This window comes from Nematolebias whitei, chromosome 11, assembly GCF_014905685.2.
Source record: "Nematolebias whitei isolate Nwh7 chromosome 11, NemWhi1, whole genome shotgun sequence".
Classification (NCBI taxonomy): domain Eukaryota; kingdom Metazoa; phylum Chordata; class Actinopteri; order Cyprinodontiformes; family Rivulidae; genus Nematolebias; species Nematolebias whitei.
This window is the reverse complement of record NC_056508.1, coordinates 37,758,142-37,779,874: the sequence shown is the minus strand read 5'-3', so window position 1 is coordinate 37,779,874 and position 21,733 is coordinate 37,758,142. Positions and strand designations below refer to the sequence as shown.

The window sequence follows — 21,733 nt, the reverse complement described above, 5'->3', positions numbered from 1 at the left end:
AGGTAGAAAAAGCTAAAAAAGGTTAAGTCAGGTCCTCTGGATGGATTGTTGTTTGGTGAAAAACAAGAATCTGTCCAGAGGACCTGACTTAACCTTGTTAAATCCCAGTGAAATATTTTGTAGCTGTATTGTGACAACGTAATGAATTAAAAGTCCCATCCTTCAATATCCAAATTGTATTTTTTTAAGTAAGCTTTATTAATTAATTCCAATGATACCCTCCTTTGGTATAATATTTATGTTGAGAAAAAAATACGTTTATTATGTTGCGGGTCATTTTGACCCGCATTGTGTAAATCCACTCAAAACAGTCATAAAATGAAGTTAAACCAATAAGAACTTTATTTTAGATTATACAAATATTTAGAAGAGATGAGAAGTAGAGATATACACTTCCAACACTATATTAAAGAACTCCTGATTTCAATTTTTCCCTCTTCACGAACCCTTTTTTTTTTTGCATTTAACTTGCCGCATTTTCTCGGGTTTTTGACAGTCAACATTTTCAGCGTTCCCCACATGATGGACAGAATGTGACTATGTGCTTTTTGCAGATGTATTTCTTGCATCTCACACAAGAGGTAGTTGTTTTACTGTCATCTCGAGAGGGACAGACTTGGCATCTTTTGCGTTTCTTTGTACCTGTATCCAAAGGATCCATTGTGGGTTGGTCAGATGCCCTGCCCTGGACCTTTGCGATGACAGCAGCAGCTGCTGGGGATCTAGCTGGCCTGACCCGGTTCTGGATCTTTGGAGTGACGAGTGCTTTGCCTAGTTCTTCCAGGAAAAGTCGACGTCGGTACAGTTTGCTGGCATTCCACTGCTGGTTGATCTCAATCCACAGCACATAGGCATTGTAAGCAGACACATCCAAAATGTTGTAGAAAACCACCAAAGGCCAACGGGCAGTCTTGCGCTGACAACTATATGTTGCTGTGACTTTGTCAAGATTGTCAACTCCCCCTTTTGTGGAGTTGTAATCCAGAATCATTTGCGGTTTCATGTCCTCTCGTGTGCTCAGAGATGCGTCTTTGTGCATTGTGCTCATCACAAGAACATTCTTGTTTCTTTTTGGGCAGTAAGAAACAAGTGTTGTTTTCTCTGTGAAAGCAAATTTTGAGGAATGCAGAGGTCTTCCTTGCATCTTCAGAATCTCACTGGGAAGTTCTGGCTTATTTTTTCTGACTGTTCCCAACATAGTCAGCTTTCTCTTCTGAAGTTCATCTCCAAGACGGTAGGATGTAAAGAAGTTGTCACATGTAATGTTATGACCTTGCAGCCCTTCAGTCATCTCCAAAACCACACGCATTCCCTGATTCTTCTCAGGTCTTCCTCCAGGTGGCTTTCCAGTATATACTTGCAGGTTCCAAACATAACTGGATTTTGCATCACAGGCTGCCCACATTTTGATGCCATATTTCGCAGGCTTGTTTGGCATATACTGTCGGAATGGACAGCGTCCTCTGAATGGAACGAGGCGCTCATCGACAGTAACATGGGGGCCAGGATTATACAATAAAGGCAGGATTTCGACCCATTTATTCCAGACATCTCTGATTGCTGCAAGTTTGTCTCTCTCACGTCGATCAGCTCTGGTGTCACGGTTGTCAAATCGGATCACACGAGAGATCATGTGAAATGTCTCCAAAGACATTGTTGCTCGGAAGATTGGCCTTCCATTCTCTTCATTCCATAAACTTGCAGTTGCTTCACCCTTTGACCTGTATATGCCAGCTAACACCAGGATTCCAATGTAAGCATGCAAGTCAGTCGGATCCAGTGGCTTCCATTTCTCTTGAAAGACACGCTTCCCCTCCAAGTTGGTCATGTTGAGGATTATCTTCTCTATGGGTGGGGATATGAAGAGCTGAAATGCTGATTCAATATCATCAACTCTTGTGACAGCAAATCTTGTAGGACCAGGAATCATTTTGATGACATTACAAGATGACAATCTACCTTGGCTTTGGTGTGGTGATGTTGACCATTTTATTTTACCATCTTTAGATGTCCATGTCCCCTCTGTGGATGACGATTGTTGCATTTCTTGGTTTTCATCTGAAGAAGGGACACCTGCAGACTCGTCCTCTGAATCCTCCTCATCATGGGAAAATTGAAAATCTGGATCATCAATGGCATTGTCCTCTGGCTCTGAAGGATCCTCTGTCTCTGAAACCTCTTCCTCTACATCACTATCCCAGTTCATAAGCTGCGAAAAAGCTTCTTCAGCTGTAAATCGTCTGGAGCTCATTTTTGGTGTTTCTCCAAGAACGGGCATGGAAACAGTGACAAGGACAGGGGAGAGAAAGTCCCTCTTCCACACACACCTGGTTCTGAATGTTTATTCAGAGGCAATCAAAATGAAGTACATCAAAGACTTTTTTTTTGGATTTTTAACAGCTACTCTGTGTGCGGGTCAAAATGACCCGCAACATCATCTTTGTATACAAACTGTGTGCAGACATTTAACAACACATCAAAGAGTCCAGATTTTACATAGAAGTTCATGACCCTAGAGGAGAAAAAGTCACAACATTTCATGGAAAAAAAGAGGATAACCTGCACTTTGATCAACACAAAAATTGAAACGGGTCAAATTGACCCTTAACATAACACAAGGGTTAAGCCATGACATGGTTAAACCGACTGTTTGATCTTATCACAAACAAATACACTTAAAAACTTAAAACGTACCGATAAGGCACGTATGACTCATCACAGTTAAAGAAAAGAGAATTAAAAATCTCTGTTTCTCTAAGCTCACATTTACCTTTTCATATAATTGTTCTTTGTTGAAAGTGTCATTTAAAGAATTAAAAAGCTCAAATCAGTGAAATTGTCTATTCTGTAAATGATAAAACTCTCCGTGTTCTGCTACCTCCTCTTTTTCCGTCTGTACTGTGATCACAAAGAACTTTGCTCTGTCCCTCCTGAACGAAGTTTGGTGCCTTATCAGGAGTTCTGCACGGGGACTGAAGGCATGAGAGGACAGAGACAAGTCTGACGAGTGGGGAAGTTAGTGAGAAGTTATACTTGTAGAAGTTCTTGTTTTGTTTTCCTCGTCTGGTGATCATATAGAATCTCCTCTAATGTGGGTTTTAAAATAAACCCTTGACTTTATTATTTGGCTGCAGTTGACAATCATCTGGACTTTGTGTTTGAGGCGACTTGATGGAAAATTCTGTGGAAATATCAAGTTGACATTGGAGGTACCATCACTCACATGCAAGCTTTATTTATCCCAAAGGAGGAAGTCCAACTTGTGACATATGAGAACACATTTAGTTTAAAATAAGGTGGAAATTAAAAAAAAAAAAAATCTGATTTTTTTTTTGTTTGTTTGTTTTGGAGTTGGATGCATTTCCTCTGGACTGGATCCATCAGATCAAAAGACCACATATCATGAGACAATCAACTTGAAGTGTTCTCAGGACTTCAGAAGGATCCTATATTTTCACGCTTGGAATCTGGAGTTTTAAATCCGTCACTTTATCCTTAAAATAAACCAAGGTAAGGTTCTGGTGCATGCTCAATAATCCAGGTAGAAAAATCTAACTAGGTTAAGTCAGGACCTCTGAAGAAGGTCCGAAGAAGAATCTGTCCAAAGGACCATGACTTAACCTTGTTAAAGCAAGGTAACATTGGTCAAAAAATTAAAAAATATCTAAATTTGTTTGGAGTACTGTCTGAAACTTCAAAAATACAAAAGTTATGAGCCGCTACTTATTTCAACTAGCAGCTGTTTTTCTAAAAGTTTTCCAAACTTACAGCTTTTTTCACTCATTGCTATTCCACTCATCAAATCTGATCATTTTCAGAGTTTATATTTGTCAAAACACTTAACTTTGACCTGTAAATCATTCAAAGCTAAAAAAAAAAAAGCAAACAAAAAACAAAGATCTTTGGACATTAGTGTCATAACTGTTATAGATAAATGACAAATACTGTGAAATTAGACATTGTTCTGTCTTCATATTGTTATAATAATGACTGAGAAATTTTGCCTGCAGAATTTTTTTGTAGCCATGGAGGAGAGAAAACACCTGAGCTATGAGGTGAAGAGGGAGATCCTGAATGAAGAGGAGCTGGATGAGCTTGCACAAAAATCTGACTCAAAACCATCTCTGTGTGATAAAATATCAAAGTCAATGAGGTAAATATATCAACATTTAGCCTTTATGTCCTAAAATTCCCAGTTTTATATAGTTTTAAGTTAAAGCAAAACAAAGTATTAAGATATAACATGTTGTCCATCCATCAATTTACCATTAAATGAAGTAGAATGGATTCACCATTTATTAAATGTAATATATATATATGTTTTTTGTTGAAATAAAGAACCTGTGGCATTTAAATGTCAAAAGTGATTTCTGAATCATTTGAATCAACAATCAATACAAGTTCTGTTCTTTGTGCATCACATTAAAATGCAACACTCAGTTACATTGTGTCATTACTGCATCCATGTATACGGTATCCATGGTAACAGACATACAGAAACGACACCAAGCAGGTAAAGGCAAAAGTTGAATCAACATTCTTGAATATTCTGTTAGAGCTCAAAATAAGTAACAGGGATCGGTCTCAGCCACTACCACACCAAATTCTAGCTCGTTATCTGTGACGCAGATAAAGTCATTTATGTGTTTTTAAGGTCAGTTGGATGTGGAGATCATCCTAAATCTGGTCGACTTCAAACGCTAAATCAGTTGTAGATGTACGTTCAGTGATTACTTTCTGCATATGTCTTCAAAATGTGTCCATTCATGAGACATTTTGGTCAAAGACACACAAACTGCACACAGGCGATTGTTGGCGGGCAATAATATAGGAAAAAAATAAAGTGTACAGAGTTTTTAAAAGTTTGAAACAAGATGTGTTGAATTAAAATAAAATAAATCAATACAAAGATAGTCGTCTACTGACTGAGAGGCTGTATTTAAAAAATAATCATGAATCTGACTTTAGGATTGACATTGGTGTTTTTTATATATATATATATATATATAATTTTAATTAAATGCGTTTCATTCTGCTCTGTATTTGACACAAAACCCCTCAGGTCTTCTGGTCCTAAGGTGAAGAACTGTCTGCTGGGAACTATTCCGGTGGTGTCCTGGCTGCCTCGTTACTCCTTCAGGGAGGACGCGCTCGGCGACCTGGTCTCAGGAATCAGCGTGGGGGTCATGCAGCTGCCACAAGGTGAGGAGGGACGTTCTCATAAATTGTTTATCGTGCTAAGGTCATCATCTTGTAGAAGTAGATTTAAAGGGTTAAATTTTGAGCCACAGTCACTGGACTTTTAGATCCGATGGTCTTTTTTTATCTATTTCTGAAAGGCTTCTTCATAAAGGCTGCTAAAAGAACGTCCACTTGTCTTCTGAGTCCCACCAGTGTGGACAATCTTATTTTTTCATCTTTTTCAGGTATGGCCTACGCTTTATTGGCATGCGTTCCTCCAGTGTTTGGTCTGTACTCCTCCTTCTACCCCGTCCTCATCTACTTTCTTTTTGGTACATCCAAGCACATCTCAGTAGGTGGGCATTTTTATCATTTCCTGTTTCTCGAACTTTTTTTGATTATTTAAAAAGAGAAACGTGTTGATAAGCCTGTTTCCCATATTCAGGAACTTATGCAGTGATGAGTGTGATGATAGGAGGGGTGACCGAGCGACTGGCTCCAGACTCAAACTTTATGATATGGGACAATGTGTCCAACTCCAGCATCGTAGACATTGCTACTCGCGATGAAGAGCGAGTCCGGGTGGCGGCGGTTGTCACGTTTTTATCTGGAATGTTTCAGGTAAACTTTCCAGCCTAAAATGATCCGAGTCTAATACTCAGGCATGGATGTCGGAGGGAGATGTGTATTCCTTCAGGAAATGCTAAATCTTTGTTGATAATTATTTTTCTGGAAGCATAAGAGCATCATCTTCCATCTGAGTTCTGATGCATCTGTGCAGTTCAAAGTTTTGATATAAAGCTCAATCAGACCAAGTGATGATTGAAGTGAAGCACGTCGGAAGTTCTTGATTTCTTCACCTTAACAAAGTGGAGCTATTTCTAACGTCACCTAATCTTGTGGACATAATTACATAAACTTGCAGGTTGTTAACTTGAGAAACTTGTTCCTGCAGCAGTCCAGGTTAAAAGGTCTGATTGTTTTAGATAACAGCGGCTAGTGAAGCTTTAGCAACTCTTGACAGAATGGCTGTTCCAGACAATCATTCATAAAGGAGAAGATTTTTTTTTAAGTGACCTGCAAATAGTATAAAAGTTAAAATCAACTCCTTTGAGAAACTTCAAGCATTATGAATTTATTTTTCAATAATTTAATTTAAAAGGGGGAAAAACACTTTGGAAAAAATGTGAAAATTCTTAAAACATTTGAGCTTCCAGAAAATTCTTAAACTGTAATTTGCTCATTGGGGTTAAATCTACTTCATGGTTAAAAAAAATAAGTTTATAATAATAATATTTAAGTTTAGTGAACACTAAAAGGGTGTCACACAGAATTAATGGTTTACCAATAAACTTCAAAATAATCTTGATGCAGTGTAGAAACAGGACATGTCTGATGAAATAAGGTCTACTGAATATATTAAATAAATATAGGAAGAATAAATAAAATAATGAAACGTATGAAGGAGAAAAAAAAGGCTACAATATAAAAGTGCAAAGATCCTCTGAGCATCTGATTAAACAGTAAAAATATTTTAATAAAATAAACAGATAAAAAGTTTACTGTACTATTATACATGATATAAATATTATGATATAAATATTATAATATTATCATATTATGATATTTTTAATAGATGCAGACAAACTAAACATGGCCAATAAACTGTTCATGATCATTTTAATGAACAAGTCTACTAAAGTTAATTTATTTTCTGATTCCCAACCTTCTGCTGGTTGATCTTCATGTTTGTCATCATGTGTGTAGATTCTGCTCGGTCTGGTCCAGTTTGGCTTCGTGGTGACGTACCTGTCTGAGCCACTTGTCAGAGGTTACACCACCGGAGCTGCCATCCACGTCATCGTCTCCCAGCTCAAATACGCCTTCGGCATCAACCCAGTCAGACACAGCGGACCTCTCTCTTTGATTTATGTAAGGAAAGTGATCAGCATTTTTTCCGTTTTAGATTTTTATTTAGTTCCCCTGTTTATTTTTATTTTTATTTATTGGTCTTTTATTATTATTACTATAGTCACTGAATGTATTTTATCAGAGTGAAAATAAAAAGAACTGTGCTAAGTCATTGATTTTCATGATTTAAAAAAAAAGTAAATTTAGTTCTTGCCAGGACTGCAAGGACATTTTATCAAACAGCTTATTCTAACAAATAAAATCCAATCCCTTTACTTTTTTTAATTCCCCTTTTCCTTTTCAGACTGTCCTGGAGGTGTGTTTTCTCCTCCCACAGACAAACATTGGCACTTTAGTGGTCAGTATTGTGGCCATAGTTGGTCTCATTATTGCTAAGGAGCTGAATGCATTGTTGAATAAAAAAATACCAGTTCCTATACCTGTGGAGTTGGTCGCTGTGAGTACACAAGAACATTTAAAGCACACACGCACGCAAAAAGTGAATACTAGAATGTATCTGTTATTTTCATTTCAGATTATTATTGCTACAATAATCTCATGGCAGGTTAACGTGGATGTTAAATATGGAGTGGAAGTGGTGGGAAGGATTCCCTCTGGGTGAGTAACACACACAAGTCTTCACGTGTGCCAACTAAAGTTTGTAACAGATTTCGTGCTCTGTTGTTGTCAGGCTCCAGCCTCCTGTTGTCCCGACTTTGTCTCTGTTCGGCCAGGTGATTGGAGATGCCTTCGCTCTGGCTGTAGTCGGTTATGGAATTGCCATCTCTCTGGGACGAATATTTGCGCTCAAATATGGCTACAAGGTGGACAGCAACCAGGTCAGGAAGGAGAAAGATGGATTAAACAGCATATTGTTCCAAAGTGAGTTGCTGTGTATGAATTTTGTGTGTTTTATGATTTAGGAGCTGCTTGCTCTGGGTTTGAGTAACTCCATCGGAGGGATTTTCCAGTGTTTTGCCATCAGCTGTTCCATGTCTCGCACCTTGGTTCAGGAAAGCACAGGAGGGAAGACTCAGGTTTGTTAGCTGTTACATTTGCTTTTAGATAGCATTGAGTTGAACACTGTCATAGTAAAAAAAATAATTTAAAAAAAGTTGGATTTTTTAAATGGTCAGTCCCATTCCCCTCCAAGGCCATCGCCCTGTTTTTCCAGATGTTTGCAGTGACAGTTTGTTTTTCTGGACTGTTGATTACCACAAAAAGTATTCTGCACAATCTGAGTATATGTTGAGGCGTATGATTGGCTACTACACCAACATTTATCTCAGTACCTTTAAAACTGTCTGAGTTATTTATATGCATTATAAAGTCTAATTGTGGCAAACCTTCTTCAGTGGTTTTGATTCCAAAAGTTATGAATGCACATTCAGTATTATTTTCTTGAGAGTTTCATTAAAATAAATACTGTGGTTCATGAGATATTTTGCCAGCAGATAGTGTTGACTATTAGATACTGTCAAAGTTTTAAGCATTGTTGCACTTATGAGTTCAGAGTTTGTGTTGTAAATGATGCTCTGCTGCTAACGCACCATTTTTCACCCTAATATTTGTAAAATTGACAGAGTTGGGGGCTTTTTTGTGTTTAATCTTAATTAGCCGTGACATTGATTTTTACATTAAATTAGGGCAACTCCAAAAGCTAATTATGAGTTTATGCAGGCTTCATTAAAATCTGTCTAGTGGTTCTTGAGATATTTCTCTAAACAGACAAACACAGAAGCACATGGGCACAGGCAAAAACATGATCACCCTTTTGTCTACAGCAGAAGTCAGCAGCTTTTGTTAAAGAACAAAACACAAATGAGTTGTTTGAGAAGTGCGGAAACAAAATGCTGCAGAATTTAAAAAATATATAAAAATCATGCTTGATTTAGGTTGTTGTAATGTTTCCTGCAATTAAATAGCTGGTATAAAATAAAATAAAAACTTTTTTTTTTGTTTGTGTGTTTTGCAGCCCAATTTAATTCCCAGCTATCTGAAGGCACTAACAAGTATATTTATTGTTAAAATTTAGTTTTTCCTGAAGTGAGAATAGTTCCTATTTTAACACTTCCCTCTAACATGAACAATAATAAAAGTTTTATAAACAATGTCCCTTGTAATTGCTGAGATATTTATAAAGCACACAGCTAATAGATTGTCCCTTTGCATCACTGAACTGAAGGACAAATCAGACTTGAATTGTTGTCTCGTCTTCTAACACCCATAATCTCTCCATCACGAATCTCTTTCATGTTCTTTAAAACTCCTCCTCTGGTGTCCATCCATCCATCTGTCATGTGACCGTTTTTCCTCTCACCTCCCTGCAGGTTGCCGGGGCCATATCAGCAGTAGTTATCCTCTTCATCACACTCTGGATTGGAAGGCTCTTTGAAGATCTGCCCAAGGTACCGACTGTGTGCTTTTGCTCATGTTTTAATGTGTGTGAGCAGTCACAATCACAAGCATGTGTCCCTGGAATGTGTGCAACATTATCAGGCGGCCTCAAAGCTCGGCAAAAATACCTCAGAGCTGAGGTGATGTTATTATAGTATACAATCAACCTATAGTTCTTCAGCTTCAGGCTGAAGATGGGCTATAACCCTCTAACTCAACGCTTTACTGGTAACACGAAAATACATTATAGTTTTTAAAATTATAGAGGAACATTAATGTCTCTTATTTCAAGCAGTTAAATAAGTCTTTCAGTCACATGTTTAGATATAAAACAATCAGTCTCACCCTGGAGCGCCGTGGTTCTGGCACCTAAACTGCTCACTGTTGGATTCATTTTTCCAGGCGGTGCTGGCGGCCATCATCTTAGTTAATCTTCACGGCATGATGAAGCAGTTCTTGGATATCTGTGTTCTGTGGAAGAGCAACAAAATAGACATGGTGAGAGTGTCAACATGCACACAAGGAAGATGTTTATTATCGTCCATCCATCCCATTATATTTGAGTATAACTACCTTTCACAGTTCTGTGTTGAAATAAGCAGAACCTGCCTGTCTCCTGTTTTCCTGTTCTGTGCTTCATTCCTCATTGTGTCTCTTCCTCCAGCTGATTTGGATCGCCACCTTCATCTTTACCTTGTTGTTGAACCCTGACCTGGGATTAGCTGCTGCCATTGTTTTCTCCATGCTCATAGTCATCTTCAGGACTCAGCTGTACGTTCTTGTTTGATCCACACACACACGCACTTATAGAAACTAAATTGTGGTTTTGTAAACATTAAGGGTCCACAAAAATGTGCACTATGCATGTGTAGAGCTCTACAAAGTTGCTCCCAACAGGAGAAACAATTGGTTTAGACTCCTGGCAAATGAGAAAAGATTCTTGTCTTCCAAGTTAACTCCAGTCTTGTTTTTATGTATTGATTGTTTTAGGCATAAATTTAAATTTAACAAACATTTTTGCAAAAGTTTTACTGTATCCGCATGTATGAAAACTGTTTGTTTTTTTTACAGAAAAGGCTGCAAATGTGTCAATTGGTATTTATTTGGTTTGTTTTTTCAGACCCAAGTACTCCCTGTTAGGACAAGTGGGCAACACAGATATTTATAAGCCAATGGAAGACTATGATCAGGTATTTTTAAAAAACAATTTTTTTACATGACATTTCAAATACAAAGCAACTGAAGTGCAAAGTGTTTTAATACCCTGTCCCCATGTGACTCTACAGTGTCAGCTGATGCAAATGAACAAGTTCTTTTCCACCTCACTTAGTATTTATTACAATTTTATAATCAACCAGTCAAACAATGATCTAGTCTGACAGATTAGATCTGCTCTATATTTAATAAATATATAAGGAATGTATCAGCTTTAAAATATCAATGCAAGAAAAGTAAAAAGAAGTGGACCATTTGTTCCATATTTTGAGTATTTGTATTATCATACTGAGCCATTGAGAAGTCACCTGATTACTGAGAGAACTATAGAAATTAAATTTTCTGCAAAAATGCAGTGTGAATGTCAAGGTAGCTAAATTGTGCTGAAGCTGAAACTGATTTGTTAAAGCTTGTTGTGCTGCCTGTTAGCGCTGTTGCCTCACAGCAAGAAGGTCCAGGGTCCAATCCCCAGCTTGGACCTGAGAGTCTTTGTGTGAAGTTTGCATGTTCTCCTCGTGTTTGTGTGAGTTTTATCGAGGTACTCCGGTGACCTTTCACAGTCCAAAAACATACAAGGACCAATGCAGACGTGTTCCTGTTTTTAGTTTTCTGCATTCACCTTATAATCTAGCTGTTTGTTACATTTTTGCCATCTTATTGGTAAAAAAAAAAAAATCTGTATGCCTTTTTAATAACTGTCTATTGTTTTCGCTGTTGTCCATTGTTGTTGTCATTCTTTGTTGAAATCAGGTCTCTCTTGTAAATGAGTCCTCAAGGCTCAATGGGATTTAACTAGCTAAAATCTAAAGGTAACAAAAGGCCAACTAAAAGCCAAATGTAGCTAAAGGTTAACTAAAACTAAAAATAGCAAAGGTAAACATTTTAAAATTCTTGCTAAAAGCTAAAAGTAGCTAGACATTAGATAAACTCATACAATGCTAGGTAATAGCTAAAAGTAACAAAGTGTTACACAAAAAGAAACAAAATATAAAATAAAAGTTTCAAAAAGCCACGTAAAAGCTAAAAGTAAAAGTAGTAAAGGTTAGCTTAAACGTATAGATTGTAAGGTAAGCCAAAAAGCTAAAAGTAATAATAGCTTGAATTAAAAAGCTTAACAGAAGCTAAAATTAGCAAAAGGTTGGCTAAAAGATGAAATCAGCTAACTTAAAGCTAAACAAGCAAAAGACTAGCTAAAAGCTAAACTAGAAAAAGCTAAACAGAAAAGGTAGCAACAAAACTAAAAGTAGCATAAGACAAAAACAGTTCAGGTTTGGTATTGCAAATTTTTAAGAGCATAATATTTTTGAAGTGAGTGAAACGATATCAGTGCAATATAAATGTAAATACAATGAAACAATTCTGAAAGTTACAAAAAACAAAAAAGTCAGAGCACCCATCTCCTGAATGAGCAGAACATATTGATATACATAAAGCAACATAAAGTGTGCAGACAATTAAATTGAGCACCAAATAACTGATTTCTCACTCTGCTGTAAGAAAGATTTTTACTACCTCACAATATTTCACTTTAGTTTCAACGAAAAAAAAAAAAACTGTCCATTAAATCTCAGTAATCTGCTTTTAAATATTTTGGCTTTTCATGCCTCTGAGTTCACGTTGTTCATCAGTCTTGTTTGACTTGGTGCGGAGTCATTTAGTCAATATTTTAAAATGTTTTTCTCGTTAACTGACTTTAGGTGAAGCAGGTGCCGGGAATATTAATATTTCGTTCCTCTGCCACTCTCTACTTTGCCAATGCTGAGATGTACCAAGAAGCCCTGGGGAAAAAGGTGAGAACACACACATACACCCATAAATACAGCACGCAAATCTCGATTTGTAAACTTCTAACAGTTTGGCCTTCAGCATGAGCTCTGTAATGCTCCGAACAAAATCTGTGTCACCTACACCAACAGGAATACTCATGTGACACATGCTCTTCACCATAGCCGCTGCTTCAATGACTTAAACCCACAGACACAGACAAAATTAAAAAAACAGCCAACTCCAGACACAATCCATCTTGTCGCCGTTTCCGTGCAATTAACTTCTCCTTTACAAAAATCATTTCTGACACTAACAACCAACGAGACGCGTCACCAATTCACACATCACAACTGTGACAGACATTGTTAAAAATGTCATCCCACTAATTTCTCTACTCTTTTCTTCTCTTCAGCATTTGGAGACACCTCACTCCCTCCCTTCTTCTCTTTTTTTTTTGTGTGTGTCTTTTTGCTATGAAAGTAAAGACAAACTGAGAGAATGTGAACAAAAGATGCCAAAAAAAAAGGGGGGGGTGGAGAGGGGGAGTCTCATTCATTAAAGCGTCAACATTTCAAAGGCAGCTCCTCGTCTTTGAGACAATAACGAGCAGCTATGCAGGAGCTGCAGGATTGTTTACGAGGGGGGAAATCACTATCAGATGCTGTCTGGTGACTCCTTGGATGTTTCTGTTCAATCATATGTTACGAGCAAAGTGCTAAAATTAGTTTTTCGTAAGCACTTGGGTATTGACCTTTATTTACTTTTTTATCTTTCATCCCTAGTGGTCACTGCAGCGGACAGCCATGTAAAGCCATTTTCTTGTAGGTTTTTAAGACATAACTGCACATAGACCACTAAAGTGATTATTTATTTGTTTTTTTGTTTGTTTATTATTTCTTTTGGCCCTATTTTTCACTTTACGGTACTGAATTTTGTACCCTTATTGCATGCTTTAGTATTTCTTGTTTTGCTTTTGTTTGTTTGTTTGATTGTTTTTTTTAGCTAGTCGAATTGGTTCTTCTAATCCTGAGCATTTCATTGCATTCTTGACCTTGTGTTAACCTGCATATTACAAATAAACAAACATGCATAAGTGGACACTAGTGCATCATGCAATATACTGCCATCTACTGGTCATTTACTGCAAGTGCAGGTTTTATTCCCTCAAATCCAAGAAAGCCAACAGACAAGAAAGCATGCGGCTCAGCAATATTCTGTCAATCTTTTATAGTACCCTTGCAGGTAAAATAAAAAAAAACATATATGGTAATATCAAGTAACAACTAAAGAGTAATACCGCCGATATATTTTTTCAAATATCCATCCATCCATTATCTTCTACCCGCTTTTTCCGTTTTGGGTCACGGGGATCACTGGTGCCCATGTCCAGCAATCACTGTGCGAGGGGCGGGGTACACCCTGGACAGGTCGCAAGTCCATCACAAGGCATATTTTCCAAATGTTAACTTTATATTGGGAGAAAATTATAATTGATCGCCTGTTCACTAAATTGGACATCATACATCAACGGCTATAGATCAACAGCAATTCATACTATTAGTCTGACTGTTCTTCTAGAATATGCACCATCTACAGAAAATGTTTTGGCAGTAAATAAACCGAGGTACATTTTATTATGTACGTGATTGGAAGATTTTGTAAGGGGAAAATAAAGTGCACTGTTCCCATCATCCGAGTAAGAAATGAGGTTTTTATATTTTGTAGAGCTCAGATGTAGTGCATAGAAAAGCCTACAAGATAATAGAGCAACTGCCTGCTGACTCAAGTGAGGATGAAGCAAGTGGAAGTGATGATGAGTGGCTGAAGATGAGGAACCTGTGATTACTGAGGGAAATCAAGATATTGAGGGACATGAAGTTGCTGAAGATGCACCACCTGACAGAGCTGAGGGTCAGAAAAGCTGAAATATTTGGAAAAACAAGGACATTGATTTGAAAAGCCAAATGCCTCTTTTTTTAATGGAAGTGGAAGGTGACTGTTGAGGCACATGAACCAATAGATTTCTTTGTGCATTTTTTCTCGAGGATCTTTTAAGTCAAATTGTTCAGAATACAAATGTGCATGCACTCCAAAAAGGAAAAAAAATCTAACCTTGACAGAAGCTGAAATGAAGACTGTCATGTCATACCTCAGATACCCAACATCAAGAATGTAATGGTCATCGGCGAAGGGGCTTCATCTTGATTTGATAGCAAATGGCATGTCAGTAGACAGATTTGAGCAACTTCTGAGGTACATTCATTATGTTGATAATTACTCACAGGAGCCGGGAAATGCTGATAGGTTCTTCAAAATCAGGCGAGTGTTGGATGCACTTGAGAAAACCTTCCATTCAGCAGTTGATTCTGAAGAGCTTCAGTCAGTTGATGAGCAAATTATTCCTTTTATGGGTCAGCTTTCTATCAAGCAGTACCACCCTTCCACCCTTTTTATGCCCCAAGAAAAATAAAAACACTTTAGAAAATAATCCTGGATGAAGCTATCATAATTCATGCATAAAGGGTTAATATTAACACCATATTAACTGGTGAAATGCTTCGATGACATCAACTAATGAAGTCAAAAAGTCTTTCCAATCGTAGTAATGTCATTTTTCTGCTGTTTATTTCAGTCTGGTATTGACATTACAAAGATCCTGTCTGCAAAGAAGAAACTAGAAGCCAAAAAAAAGAGGCACGAAAAGAAAAAAGCCAAGAAAGCCAAAAAACAGCTCAAGAAGAATGGAGTGACCCTGGTGAGTAAATCCTAAATACTGTACTGTAAACATTTTCCTTCCAGGCCTGCAAACATTTTGTTCTTTTAGTCATTTTATTAGTCGTCTAAAATGTTTTTTTCTCTACACAAGTCTCCCTCTGAGCAGGAGGAGAAACATTTCGAACAGCAGAAGGAGGTTTCTATCATTGAGGTGGACGATGATCTCGACCCCTCACTGCCAAGAGCCATCATCCTTGACCTCAGCCCAGTAAACTTCCTGGACACAGTGGGAGTCAAGACGCTACAAAGTGTAAGAACATAGTTGTGTTACAGCAGAAAAAGCAGAATTGTGATTTGGAAATGTATTCTTGTTCCTCATCATGACTGCAGTAAGACTTTGACTGATAAGCCATTTATATTTTATATTAGTTTGCTCAACACTTTGACCCCAAATTAACCCAAATGCTCTTCGTTCAGCAGCACGGTGGCGCAACTGGTAGAGCTGCTGCCTCTCAGCGAGCAGGTCCTGGTTCAAACCCCGGTCCAGGCGCCTTTCTGGGTGGAGTTTGCATGTTCTCTCCGTGCATGCGTGGGTTTTCTCCGGGTACTCCGGTTTCCTCCCACAGACCAAAAACATGCATGTTAGGCTGATTGGTAACTCTAAATTGTCCCTAGGTGTGAGTGAGAGAGTGAATGGTTGTTTGTCTCGTTTGTCTCTATGTGGCCCTGTGATGGACTTGCGACCCGTCCAGGGTGTACCCCGCCCCTCGCACAGTGATTGCTGGACATGGGCACCAGCGACCCCCGTGACCCAAAATGGAATAAACGGGTAAAGAAAATGGATGGATGGATGGCTCTTCGTTCATCCATCAACATTTTTGCTTCAATTTACAAGCATCGTTTCATTTTATTTTAAACTATTCAACAAATTATGTTTCCTAATTGGTTGTGCTTTTATGTTTCAGATTTGGAGAGACTACGGAGAAATTGGCATCAGAGTAGTTCTTGCTGGCTGCCAAAGTAAGTGCAATATCAAACTGTGGAGTGACATTAAAGTACTCAAATTGGATTTAATTATTGGGGTAAAAAAGGGTTTGTTTCTTTAGCATCTTTTAAAGTCTAAGTTACAAAGTGCTCTTCATTTAACGAAGGGCAAAAAACACTATGTTGAAGCCACACAAAATAAGAATATGTAAAAACAACTAATGGAATCGTTAAATAAGACCAACTGGAAATTTTCTGAAGACATTTTGAAGGGTGTGAATTCAGCTACTTCCAACAGAACTTTGTAATTATCCAAGATGTTAAAGCTGCTACCAGTGGCTCACTATGGTAACCACACTTCTGTACCAGTCACTCCCTGACTGCCGAGTTAATGAGAGGCAGGCAGTAACGGACTGAAAAATAAGTCTCAAACAAACAGCCGCTGTGCAAAAAAACACAAGATGCATCTTACACATTCTTGAAATCTGAGTGGCAGAAGATATTGCCTGTCACACATGAACTTACATGTTTATGCATTTTATCTAGGAGTTACAATAAGTTTAAAAAATAGTGAAAAGTGAATCTTTTGACGTACAATATATAACTGAAGTCAATGGGAATTTGAGTGAACGTTCTCTGTATTCTGGGCAAGTTAGAGAGAAAACCTTCAGTACTCTGGCAGTGAAAGACAAGGGAAAAGAAAAGAAGACAAAAATGCCTACATTAACTTTTTAAAGTATAATTTATATATGTATTAAAGAGAGTTGTGGGAGTTTGAATAAAAACGTTTGCAAAAGATTAACATATTTACTTCAAAAGTTAAAGTAGGACATTAGTAACTATCAATTGATATGATCCGTTGAATCAGAAGAATCAGTTCATGCTTTTGAAAAATCTGTGAAAATCATAAAACTTGTGATCGTGTAAAAACAATAAAAAAAGATATGAAACTTTAAATGATGTCTCTACTGATCAAGAGAACTCCTAAAGGGTTGTGTTTTCCAATCTGCTTGCCAAAATCACACAGAAACCTTTTTATTTCCACGGCTTTTTGTCAGTGTTGTGCAATGAGCTGCCAAAAAACGTTATAGCACGCCATTCTTAAACTGCATGCAAGATTTGCATGACTTGTTTTTAGGAGATACAGGACAAAAAAATGTTTTGACAGATTATTGATCATGCTTATGCATCAGAGCCCTAATAAAACAATGCAGATATATTTAAATAATGAAAAAATGAGGCCAAAACAGTTGTTATATATAACATACAAAATCACTTTTGTTGTGTTGGAGCTACAAACGAACTCAAACAGATGTTTCTGTCTAAACCAGCTAGGCATGCTGGTTATTACATTATTTACATGCTTTCTGATAGAGTCGTATTTTCACAGAGAAAATGTTAAAGCAGTTTTGAGGACAGGAGTTTCCTAAATCTGGTCGACACGTGATCATGGATCGCATTTAAACAGGAATGCATCCTCCAGTAAAAACTGTTGTCAGCTGTTTTTTAATGCATTTAAACATCCTCTCATGATAATCACAGAGTTAGATCAGAATAAATAATGTGGAATGAATAAGTAAATAAATAAGTAAATAAATACGTAAATAAATACGTAAGTAAATAAATATGTAAATAAATAAGTAAATAAGTAAATATATAGCAGCAGTTTATAGTCCGTTATATTAAAAAAAAGGAAGGAAAAAGTAGTTTTTTTGTTCTTGAATTTATTATAAGACTTCCGTGAAGTTTTAGCAACAGCGTTTGTGGCTCATTGAACATAAATCGCCCTTCTGATATTGCTTCTTTCACCAGTTTTTATTATTTGAGGTTATAACCATGAGTTTAACTTCATTTTATATATGTTTTTATTCATTTTCCAGTTTTGGTACATCATCTCATCTTCCCTCAGCTTTGTATGCATGCTTCTATTTGTGTTTTATGTTTATTTTTTATCTTTGCGTTTAGCCGGTGTGGTGGAGAACCTGAAGACTGGAGGTTTTTTTAATGACAAAGTGACAAAGTCCTCCCTCTTCACCACCATCCACGATGCTGTTCTGCACTGTCAGTCTGTCAGGACAAGAAGCCCATATCATGAAGAACTTGAGGTATGAGCATGCATTCACAACAGCATTCATTTTTATTAAACTGCATTCAACAAAATTCAAAGGCACTGTTCAAAAAATACAATTATTTTTAATTAACACTTGAAATTTTAAACTTTTAGCATCCTTCACTGATCATAGCAGCACAGGAAATTATGTTGCTTTACCATTATATTTTATGGTTATTATGGCTACTGTGAGAAAGTTTTTACTGCATTTTTACCTAGACCTAGAGCATCAAGACTGCACTGATTATGTTGTAAATAACAATACTGGAACTGAAAGTAGTCCCTCATTTATCGCGGGGGATCCGTACCCGGAAGCCCCGCGATAAGTAAAAAACTGCAAAGTAGGAATAGTAGTACAAGTAGTAGTTTATTTTAGTATTTATATTTTTTATATTTATATTTTTTTATGTTTAACAGTTCAAAACAAAATGCATTGAAGTTTGATGGTTTTTCCATCCTTCCATAAATCTTTTAAATTGGCTTTGATTTATGCTAAAATATCAAAATCCAATCACTTTTTCTGGACAACTGAAAAGAAAATTAACTGAAATTAGGATAATTTAAATAATATTCTGTTGATGAACTTTTTTTTTTATATCATGTTAAGTGTCTAATGTCAAAAACAACCACCCCAAAAAAGTGTAAAACTATAAACAGGAAAACAGTGTGATTGCTGGCTTAGCATTCATGCAAATCATAAAAATCTGCTCAAGCTTACGTCTTTTTTTTTTGTTGTTGTAGAAATAAAGTATGATTTTAAAGGTTTAAAAACAAACACACCTGGAAAAGTCTGAAGTCTTCATGAAATATGTTAATGTAGCTGCAGGTTTAGCGTCAGTTCCAGGCCTCTGGTGATCATTTGTGCTCAAACAGAGCTAAGTGAGGTCAGACAACCCTGCTCTAGTCATAAGGAGACTCACATCTAAATTAATTAAAAGAGTACAACTCATTACTGACTGGAGATTGGGGAATTGATTGAGTTCCCTTTGCAGTCTGTGAAGTGGAACAAATGCATTAAGCTGCCCCTAATAAATAATGATTAAAACGCCTCTTGTTTTATTGATTCTAGTTAAATAGACTGCATGACAGAGGCTGCGTATGAAATGCTTAAAAAATTAATTAATGGGTTTTGATGTAGAATGACTTGTGCTTTCTGTGTGCACAGTTCAACATGGCATTTTGCATTTGTTGCATTTCCTTTGTGCAGCAGAGTTACTGCTCATCCCAGCACAAACCGTCAGCCTTTGTCTGAAAACAAATTACTTCTCTGGCGTTGCATGGGCGGCATGCGTTTGTGCCGATCTCAGCAGATTTTAATACACGTGCTTGCAAGCATGCCTGCATACATTTTGGTTAAAATGCTTTTATCTGTGCCTTAACAGTTTTGGTGTTTATGTATGTATCATAATGTTCCTACTTGATTAGGTAAATATAAAAATCAGTTCATAAGAAAGTAAAGGTTTTGCTGTAGATATATTTCTGCTGTAAAAGATGGTTAAATTTATTCACATAAACTTTACTGTGATTAATTAAGCATTTTCAGGTCCTAACAAAAACAAGCAAGGTTTTTAAATTCTCTCCAAATGCCCATTTAAAGTGCAGCTTATTAACTTCAAAGTGAATCAAATGGCGCCAAATGAAGATTTAAAACCACTTAACTCTGAGTCATTACTTCTGAGAACGTTGCATCCTGAGTCATGTTTCCAGGCAGCAGCAATGTCAGTTTTATTTTTCCTCATTAAACTTTGAGACTGAAACTACATATTTTAGATAGTCAGTCATTGTTGTTTTCCCATAACTTCTGCGTGTTGCTTTTATTTATTTATTGCCTCTCTTTTTCAAGTCTTTCCTTTCTGTTTCACAGGATTTACAGGCAACACATTTCTGAGTCCTGCGAGGAGCCATGGATGATGTTATACAGAAGTGATGGACACTGTTGGAGGATTCAGACAGTTGTTTTTCTTCATCAGTTATCTTCCAGTGCCTCTGTTGTAAATGCATTCAGTTAAATTACCGAGGCAGATGTTTGACTGTAAATCTAACAGGATGAGATTAAACTTGTTTACACTGTATACATTCATGTTGAACATTCAGGCAGACATTTGCTTTAGTTGTATAGTTTCTAGATTGATCAAAATAAATACTTTTTAACGTGCACCATATTGAATCTGAAGGCCTTCTATTTTACAGTATGTTTAACCTTTATTTGCCGTATGAGAACTTTTAAATAAACTGTGCTTTTTATGGAGACTGTACCAACATTTCTTAACAAACATCCTTTTGTTGCCTGGATAGATGCAAACAGTTTATATTCTGTTGTAACATATTCCCGAGCGAAGCTGTTGTGTAGCATTGTAAAGTTTCAACAAAAGCCATCTTGAAGACATCTAAAAAAATGAAAACTTACTAATCAGCCCAAATTAAAGGTCTAACCTTTGAAGGAACGCACACTGCCCACCGAGTTTTCTGCATATTAAACTATCAACTTACACGCCGTTTTGGTCAAATGTTAACATTACGTGCAATTTATCTCACACACATTTGTAAGATGTCACACTCATAGTATTGATAATGATTTTCAGCTACTACCACATCAAATTTTAGCTCAACATTTGTAAAACTGACTAAATTATAGCATTTGTTGTGTTTTATAAGGCCAGCTGGCAGCCATCTCGTTTGGGGTCACCTTCAAATGTTAATCAGTTGTGGTTGTATGTTTAATGTTCACTTCCAGAAAGTTTAATTAAAATCTGTACAGTGATTCATTAAATATTTTGCTAACAGACAGACAACATTGTCAATGGCAAAAGGTTCCGCAAAGATTTTGTGTAATTTCATTGTTAGTGTTTACGTTATGTGTGTGGGATCAGATTCAGCTACTAACACACAAAGCTTTAGCTCAATATTGCCAACAGACACATGAGCACACCAACACACAGATGTGATCAAAAGCATGATGCTTGCCTTCACTTTTTATTTATAAAAATTAACTATATTTCTTTCTAAACATAGGTCTCATCCGTTTGATATGTCAAATGAAGATTTGGCTGTTTCTGTGTCAAATTTGAACAAAGTGATGAGAGAAATAAGAGAGAAACAGGATGTTCTTGTTTCTGTCCCATATTTATTTATTAAAAGATGTTGTACAGTTTACTGGCACATCTGGACATGAGCACAAAAGCATGAGTAAAATAAAATGTCTATCAGTTGTTTGTTCTGAGCATATTCTGTTTTTATGTTTCAGCAAACATTTAGAGAAGTTCAAAATATACAGTATCTTTGGTTCCTCCTCTGGAAAGATTTTCCACAAAAACATGTTTTTCTAACTGAAACCAGGTACGAGGAGTCATCGTATATATGAAAGGGAACAAAATGAGTCACAATGAGGCGTATTAAAACAGATTTTCCAGTAACGACTTCCATTGAAATGCTTTGTGTGCTCTTTAGTAGACA

At 36.8% G+C, this 21,733-nt stretch overlaps 2 protein-coding genes across 2 annotated transcripts; one reads left to right on the top strand and one right to left on the bottom strand.

Annotated features, from left to right (window-relative positions):
- Positions 1–266: 266 nt before the first annotated feature.
- LOC119417695 (piggyBac transposable element-derived protein 4-like) lies at positions 267–2,539 on the bottom strand. Its single transcript, XM_037684959.1, has one exon. The coding sequence runs from the start codon at positions 2,276–2,278 to the stop codon at positions 506–508; it is 1,773 nt and encodes a 590-aa protein (XP_037540887.1). The 5' UTR covers positions 2,279–2,539; the 3' UTR covers positions 267–505.
- A 756-nt stretch (positions 2,540–3,295) lies between these two features.
- slc26a6 (solute carrier family 26 member 6) lies at positions 3,296–20,201 on the top strand. The gene is made up of 20 exons (XM_037684958.1): positions 3,296–3,510; positions 4,011–4,153; positions 5,063–5,202; positions 5,427–5,537; positions 5,627–5,802; positions 6,949–7,113; positions 7,397–7,549; positions 7,628–7,710; positions 7,784–7,931; positions 8,016–8,129; positions 9,423–9,500; positions 9,892–9,987; positions 10,154–10,260; positions 10,610–10,679; positions 12,402–12,494; positions 15,104–15,226; positions 15,338–15,496; positions 16,152–16,206; positions 18,136–18,275; positions 20,145–20,201. Exons 2-20 carry the CDS (start codon positions 4,026–4,028, stop codon positions 20,166–20,168), a joined length of 2,163 nt encoding a protein of 720 aa, XP_037540886.1. The 5' UTR covers positions 3,296–3,510; positions 4,011–4,025; the 3' UTR covers positions 20,169–20,201.
- The last annotated feature ends 1,532 nt before the right edge of the window (positions 20,202–21,733 follow it).

What these genes read in the sequence shown, in the direction of transcription:
- LOC119417695 (XM_037684959.1), bottom strand. Translation starts at nt 2,278, where the DNA reads ATGCCCGTTCTTGGAGAAACACCAAAAATGAGCTCCAGACGATTTACA.
- slc26a6 (XM_037684958.1), top strand. Translation starts at nt 4,026, where the DNA reads ATGGAGGAGAGAAAACACCTGAGCTATGAGGTGAAGAGGGAGATCCTG. An exon ending in ACAAGGTGGACAGCAACCAG is followed by an intron (nt 7,932 to 8,015) that starts GTCAGGAAGGAG and finishes TTTATGATTTAG; the next exon opens with GAGCTGCTTGCTCTGGGTTT. An exon ending in AGAGCAACAAAATAGACATG is followed by an intron (nt 9,988 to 10,153) that starts GTGAGAGTGTCA and finishes CTCTTCCTCCAG; the next exon opens with CTGATTTGGATCGCCACCTT.